This window comes from Xiphophorus maculatus, chromosome 13, assembly GCF_002775205.1.
Source record: "Xiphophorus maculatus strain JP 163 A chromosome 13, X_maculatus-5.0-male, whole genome shotgun sequence".
In the NCBI taxonomy this organism is placed as follows: Eukaryota; Metazoa; Chordata; class Actinopteri; order Cyprinodontiformes; family Poeciliidae; genus Xiphophorus; species Xiphophorus maculatus.
In genome coordinates this window covers 10,513,606-10,521,076 of record NC_036455.1, presented here as the reverse complement: position 1 = coordinate 10,521,076, position 7,471 = coordinate 10,513,606, and the positions used below count along the sequence as shown (strand labels likewise).

At 37.4% G+C, this 7,471-nt stretch overlaps 1 protein-coding gene across 2 annotated transcripts; it reads right to left on the bottom strand.

Annotated features, from left to right (window-relative positions):
- Positions 1-2,811: 2,811 nt before the first annotated feature.
- LOC102230814 (tumor necrosis factor receptor superfamily member 6B-like) lies at positions 2,812-5,451 on the bottom strand. 2 transcript variants are annotated; one of them, XM_023344561.1, is made up of 4 exons: positions 5,329-5,451; positions 4,719-5,124; positions 4,461-4,637; positions 2,812-3,685 (listed from the first exon to the last, which is right to left on the bottom strand). In XM_023344561.1, exons 1-4 carry the CDS (start codon positions 5,329-5,331, stop codon positions 3,339-3,341), a joined length of 933 nt encoding a protein of 310 aa, XP_023200329.1. In that variant the 5' UTR covers positions 5,332-5,451; the 3' UTR covers positions 2,812-3,338. The 2 variants fall into 2 exon arrangements, with proteins under 2 accessions (XP_023200329.1, XP_023200328.1); XM_023344560.1 differs by lacking the exon at positions 5,329-5,451 and having other exon boundaries at positions 4,719-5,321.
- Between the last annotated feature and the right edge of the window lie 2,020 nt (positions 5,452-7,471).

Sequence of the window (7,471 nt, the reverse complement as noted above, 5' to 3'; positions counted from 1 at the left end):
GAGCGCTGTGAGCATTAATCAATTGTATTTCTCAGCTATGCGCAATCATGATTCGTTTATAATGTGGGCATGGAGTGGAATGGGTCTCCTCTGCTCTGTCTGCATGCGGGCAATGCTTCAGGATGAGTGTATGAGATTGACTGCGTTGCTCAGGAAATGGGAGTGGCACTCGCTTCTTGCTCAGGATAGTTGCTGGAGAGCGATCGTTGCTTTCACGTGTTGTTGCCAACATCTCCAATAACACATAAACAAGTTTGAAGTTTTGTTGCTAGTCTTTTTTTATTTAAGATGTTAGAGGTTTCTGAAAAGTTGCTAAATACAGTGACAAAGTGACAAGTTGGCAGCAGTGCTTTTAGTGCTCGTCCTGACCAAACCACCTCTACTCATCCCCACACTTGACCATACAGCTCAGTGTTTCTACTTCGGTGGAATTTTTCTAAATTTTCCTTGAAGGCAGGGTAATGTTTTCACATAGGGTGTCGCTCCACTTTGTATATTCAGTAAATTGGGCAGACATTACGCAGCATTCAAATTAAAGGAGCTAAGAGTGTGGTGTGGTGTGGTGTGGTGTGGTATTTCTGTTGTTCTGTAAGGACTCATTAGCAAACTAACCACTATGATGAACCACTGCCTTACCCAAAGTTCCTTCCAGGGAACTCCCCGATGACAGCAACATCGGGGAGTTGACCGGTGTTCACCCAACTATTTCAATTGGGTGAAATAATTACTGAATGAAGAGTTAGCAATACAGGTGAGGAACTGATGGTACTGGTGGCGTTATAACAGACAGAGAACTAAAACTAATGTTGATATAGTTGTGAAAAAAAACAAAACTCTTTTTTTGCTTTAGTTCTAGGTTTAGATTTTATAAATATCTACTTTGTTTCAAAGCAGCTAGTTGATATTTAAAACAGAATAAAATAGGAAGCAATGTCATACAGCACCTTAAGTTTTTCCGCTGCCCTGAAACCAACTTTAACGTAGCAAAATTTAATCAGCATATTACAAATGTATTTTTGTATTTCAAACTGACTGGAATAACAATTTAGAAGTGACTCACCACAAAGCACTGGGCTCCATGTGAGTTTGATGGACAAGTCATAAACTCAGGCATTCAGACACATGATCTTCTTGCATTACCCCTTTACAGTGTTTTTCAGGGATGAAGGGAGTTTCTCTAGCTTTCTGTCATCCACAGCAGTGTTATCAACCCACTAACACTGTGGAACACACCCCAATAACTTGTCATTTACATGGACCTGAACTGTGGATCTTTGCAGTACCTCCAGAATTGCCATAGGCCACTTGGCTGCTTCTTTGAGTAATTATTTCATTTCCCAGGCTTTTGTTTAGGCGGTCTATGGAGGGCCAAAACTGACAAAATTAAAAATAAATAAATATTTGTTTTTTTTCCTTTTCCATGCACATGCATTTTAATAAAGAAATGTAAATATACTTGTTTTTCCCTTTTTCACATGCATTTTCATCAAGAAATGTGTATATTGTGTTTAGTGTTTTCCTAAAACAAGCATTGTTCTTTGTACATTTCCTCATCTCCTCTTTTCACTTTACCTCATGCATATCTGCCTTGATATGCAAATGAGGAAGGGCAGTATCTTAAGACCTGTTGGTTAGCATTACACTAGCTCAAAGCTACTGGCTTCAACAAAGATGGTGAGCAGTTTATCAGTGAGATGAAGCCTAGCAACTTTATTAGAAAGTAATGCTATAACTTCTGACTTTATTATTTTTTCCTTGGACGTACAGACACAATGTGTGTTTCAGTTAGCGACTCTCGTGGACACAGATGTCGGTTGTCAGGTATTTGTATAGTTTGGACAAAGTGGTCACTGAAGTTGGCTTCCTATTGTAGCTTTGGTGTTTGCTAATTTCTGCTGCTGCAAGTCTGAAAGAGCTCAGTGGGGGAGTTGTGAGGAAGGGGAGCTCTGTAATGCGAAAGCTTGACTTGGCGACTGCAGTTCTGAGGAGGAGCTGCACATGGAAGACGGTGCTTGGTTCCCCCAAATGTTTTACAATCCCGTACGGATGCCACAGAAGATTCAAAGATTTCTCAAACATCCAAAGCAACACTCCAGGTTTGATTAGAGAATAACTTAATAACATTATATAAAGCTCAAAAAAGTTGATTTTACATAATACGTTCTCTTTGAGATACTTTATAAACCTTTCTGATGGAAGAAATACAAAGATGCTTGGGCAAACTATAGACACAAAATTCTTTGTTGGTGAGGAAAATAGCCATGTTTTGTCAATTCACTAAACAGCTATGAAATGCTTTGTGCTGGTTGGTGAGATAAAATCTTGATAAAATACATTTAAATTCGGGGTTGTGATTATGGCATACTGTGAAAATGTTCACAGGGTATTAATTATTTTTTATGATATTGTATTACAGTATAGTGAATGTAGTAAGATTTATCTTATAATAGACCACACTTTGCTATAAGGGTTAGGTCAATGTTTCTGTTGTTTCATTAGATGAATGGACAGACAAAATGTATTTTTGTGGGGATAACTGGTGTTTTATACATTCTGCTCTTATGATCTTATTTTACCTTTTAGATGTGAAGACTTAAAAAACATGGAACAACACTAAATAAACATTGTATTGAAGGTTCTATGTAGTTCTTGGCCTGTGCATGGCTGTACATGAACTCTCTGAAATCCAAATTGTCTGGATACGTGAGTATTGATTGAAGATATTGGTGGAGCTGTCATTGTTACAAAAGATTAATTAACACTGATTATATGTGTTTTGCTTTTATTTGAGCAGTCTATGCAGCAGTATTACATATAAAAAACAACAAACAACTATGTGTATAAAATAAAAAAAACTTTGCATATTTCTTCAAATAAATTAATATCTCTCTTTTGACAATTTCAACACAAGACATACCTAAGTAATACTTTTGAAATACAAGTTTTGCAATACAGTAAGTAAAAGTGAAAAGCGCTCAATCTGTCTTCAGGAGAAATAAATAGGGGAGGTAGATAAATGTAGACTGAAGCTTTTCAACATTTACACTATGCATTTAAAGGGGCAGCATTATGTATTCTCTGGTTTTGATGAGGGAAGAACATTACAACATGACATTTACATAATACTGCCCCTTTAACATCTTTTAGATCCCTGCAGTGCAAATTCTACCTCCTAAAACTAAATTAAAAGCTCCAGTTTTCCTTTAACTTGGCATAAAGTGTAAAAACCTGCAAAAACAGAAATAAGACAGCATGTTGATATGACACAAAAAAATCAAGTCTGAGCATAACAAAGCAGCCTGTGAAAAATAGAGGGAAAAAAATACAGTAGATTTAAATTAAGCCAAAGTTTCATTTAGATCTACCTCCCTATCATTTCCTATATGGCACAGCTTTAATAGATTTTTGTCAATTCCATTCAGCTTCTTTTGTAGTTTTTCTCCTGCGTGAGAAGCTCTCAGTTTAATCAGAATCACTGGAAGCTGCCGGATCTGCACTGGAGTTGCAGATGAAACCCAGCTGCTGATGCGTGAGTGAAGCTCTGAGAAGCTGAGCTGCAAAGTTCCTTCCTGCTTTCTGACGTCGTCAGATGGAAGCTTGTTCACCATTCGACGCAGCCGTTTGATTTTTATTTTGTGATGAATGAAGAAGGCGGGGACAATTTCTTTGAGATATTCAGCTCCGTCTAGAGAGAGGAGACAGTCAGTCGGGACGTTATGACACATTCCAGCAACACAGACACGACAAAACTGTTTTATTTTCTATTTTCAGGAAGTAGAAAGTAAAACAAGACATTTAGGAGTCATAAATCAGTGTTTAGTAACGATTTAAATAACTTTCAGTTATTGAGAAGTGAAAGTATCTTACATGTATTGGTGACTTAGTGTTTAAATATACAGGGCTAATAGAAGCCCAGACCACAAAAACAATCTAAATATATATATATACATAATAATTTATGCCATATAAAAAAAACAAAAACAAAAAAAAAACATTTGTTATAAAATAAATGAAGGCAAGTTTATATCTATAGCACATTTCAGCAACAAGGCAACACTTTATATAATGAAAACAAATGAACAAAAAATAAAATGATTCCTTTCCTAATTATTTAATTTTGTTATAGTTTATTGATTAGTATATAGCTAGATAGATGATCAAATATTCAAAGCTATTTAAGACATTAGAGAAAAAATGAAGATAAATTTAAACAGACCATTTGTTAAGGAATATTAAATATTTGGGTATTCAGTTATGCAGTAGTGCACTATGAAATGACTGAAACATCTGATTGGCTAAAATGGGCAGTCTATTTGACAGGACCAGCGTTAGTCGTGCCCTTTGACCTTTATAAATAGGACTGACAGATAAAACAACTGTAGTTTATGTGCTCCATCATATAACTAAATAACCCCTTTATATTAACCAGCCAATTTTTAACTCGAAGGAAAATATTTTACCTTTCGGGTCTCTGCAGTTTGCACACACACTGTCATGCCAGACGGCGCCTTTCAGCACCATCTGCTGCCCTGCGTCGCTGCAGCTCTTGTGCTGTGTGCAGTTTTGATCAGTGGAGGAAATATCAGAGAAGGTGCCAACAGAGCAGATACCGCACACTGTGTCTCTCTCTGGTGTACCTGCAGGTGAAACACATAAACTATCAATAAAACTGCACTGTTATGAAAGTATGAAACGAAGCTAGTGTAGACAGGCTGTACCTTTGGTGAGCACTCCCTGCCCAGAGGGACACTCGCTGTGTCGGACGCACATGTCGTAGTCCTGATGGTAGAAGTAACCCTGTTTACACTCGCACTGACAATCGCTGTTTGCGGTGCACTCCTTCTTAACCACCTGGTTCCGCCCGCAGACTCCGCAGCGTAAACATCTCCCGATGTAATTCCAGAGCTCCGTGAAGGAGTCCTGTGGACACGGAGCGCACTCACTCTTTTTGATGGAGGAGCAGCTGGCGCGCAGAAATGTTCCCGGCGGGCAGCGGTCACACTGCAGAGGGTTGCCGGTGATCGGGTCGGTGACTTTGTAGGTCAGCGTGGAGGTGGCGCCGTGCACCAGCCAGGAGCGCACAGAGAGGAGGATGAGCAGCTCCGTTGAGAGGTTTAAAAACACCTGGAGAGAGAAGAAAAAACGCCAGGAAGCAAAACTTAGCATAACTTAATTTGAGATAGAAATAATTTACCCGAAACAATATGAGCTAAACATGGGCACTGTTAGAATAAATCGTATAAAACTGTTTCTGTCAGATGCTGCCTTCATAAAACACGTTTGCCGTAAGAGAGCGCAGCCCATTTCTGCAGCACTGCCTCCACATACCATTATGATGAGGGTGATCTGGACCAGACAATCAGGAAGATGAAGTTCTTTCTGCTTCCCAGCTCTATTTATTGGGTAGCATGACCTTTTTATAGAACCAGGGAAATTCCTCTTTACAAATTTGCATCAGCCTAAATTTCACGTGTATTCTGAGTAGATTATTTAATTCAATTATTTTATCCATAATCCACAGGTAATGCTGCATATATATTTTAATTCAGGCTTTTGTGCAGTGTGATCAGATGGGAATTTTGCCTGGACCTCACATCTATAGCAATCAGAAGGTAATAATGGGAGAGTTTGTTAATATCAGTTATTGAATTGATATTAACAATTATTTAATTACGTCTTGTAAATTGGATTATTCTAGTTTAATGTTAACCAATGGCAAAATTCTGTTTTTTAGAAAATTACAAAAGACCAATAAAATGCATGAAAATGTGATGTTTTTTGCTACACAATCATGAGGAAGACTGTTGACTTGAAGGTTGACTTCCTGCACAAGGAGGGGAAGCCACAAAAGGTCATTGCTAAGGAAGCTGGCTCTTAGATTGCTGTGAATTTAATGCTGAAAATTAAAATAGCATGCCATTTGAGCAATAACAGAAAAAGGATTTGAAAAACATGCCTAAAAAAAGTATGTCCATATGTCCTCGTATAGCCCTTTAAGCTCTAGAATCTGAGATTAGTATCTTCATAAAGCTATTCAGCAGAGGAAAGTATAGCTTCTGTATATCTTTGGATTCAGGCTTCTAAATAAATCAGAAAATAATGGAAGAGTTTGTTCATTTCAATTATTTATTTACCTCTAATCATTTGGACTATTCTAATTTAGTGTTAACAAGTGTCAACATTCTGATTCTTAGAAAATGATAGGAAACCAATAAACATTTGTTTTAAGAAAGTGTGATGTTATCTTTTACATAATCATGGGAAAGATTATTTGACAGCCGTCTAGCCGACAATTGTTGACTCACTTGACAAGGAGGGAAAGCCACAAAAGACTAAATAAGCTGACTATTAAAAGAGTGCTGTGAATTGAATGCAGAAAAGTAAAAGAGCATACGATAAGACCAATAACAAAAAAGGATTTTAAAAGTTTGCCTACTGAAAAAACACATCCATCTGCCTGGCCATTGCTTTCCTGTGCAGTTTCACTTGGAAAACGTTCCCGCTTCCAGCAGCGTGTGGGCTTTCTTCCCTTGACTTGGATTGTCTTTTTGAACAGAAAGAGAAGTAGTGAGCGTTGTTGATTTTCTGCGCTGTTTTAGAATTGCAGTCTGCCTGTAGTTTGAGCAACGGTAGTGGAGGAAGTGAACGAAGACATACAATCCATGTTGGTCAAATTTCCAAATATTGAATTAACATTAGCAACAGCCTTCTTCCATTCAGCACTTCTCTCTTCGCAGTGGAGGATGGTCATTTACAGCACAGGCTATTTCTGGTAAGCTTCTTGGCATCAAATTGCAGCATTACGTACGTCATTGGAAAACGTTAGCAACTGAATAAAATGTAAAACCTCAACACAGTTCACGCCTCCAGGAATCAATTGTTTCTCAACACCTAAGAGTCCAGACATACAAAGCAAAGTGTAGTACAAGGGACTGGTTTTTCAGGCTAGTTCAGTTTATGTCCTCAACACTTGGACATTGCTGAGACGGGTATCTCCATAAAGCTATAAAGCTGTTAGCTGAAAGCCTTACTGATAAAAAAAAATAAAAAATACAGACATAAACCAGTGAAATATATCATCCTACTTGTTAGTCATGTCTTTTTCAGATTTAAATTTAAGATAATATTTTTACTTGCCCAAAATGACTTTAAATTTTCAAAATTTTTAAATTGGCTCATCATGAGTTCTGTCATAAATGCTTCAGTGAGTTTAAGACTCAGTCATTTTAACATCAGACTTATTGGAAGACATAAACTTAAACTTTAAGTGCAATGTTAACATCACAATAGCCATGGGCCAAAATCACCAAGATGAAAGCACTCCAGGCCAATCAATAAATTAAACCTAAAATATGTTCATACAACAAATTAGAAATTAGGGTATCTTAATAAAAGAAAAGCTTAGAGTTTTCTAACCTTTTGGATACAATGTTTTCTATTTTGTTGGCTTAGAAAATGTATTCATGTGGAA

Bases quoted from the DNA above. Each gene is read 5' to 3' on its own strand.
- LOC102230814 (XM_023344560.1), bottom strand. From the start codon at position 5,166: ATGCTAAGTTTTGCTTCCTGGCGTTTTTTCTTCTCTCTCCAGGTGTTT. The intron at 4,638-4,718 runs GTACAGCCTGTC...TTTCACCTGCAG, and splicing joins GCAGGGAGTGCTCACCAAAG to GTACACCAGAGAGAGACACA. The intron at 3,686-4,460 runs GTAAAATATTTT...TCCTCTCTCTAG, and splicing joins AAACTGCAGAGACCCGAAAG to ACGGAGCTGAATATCTCAAA.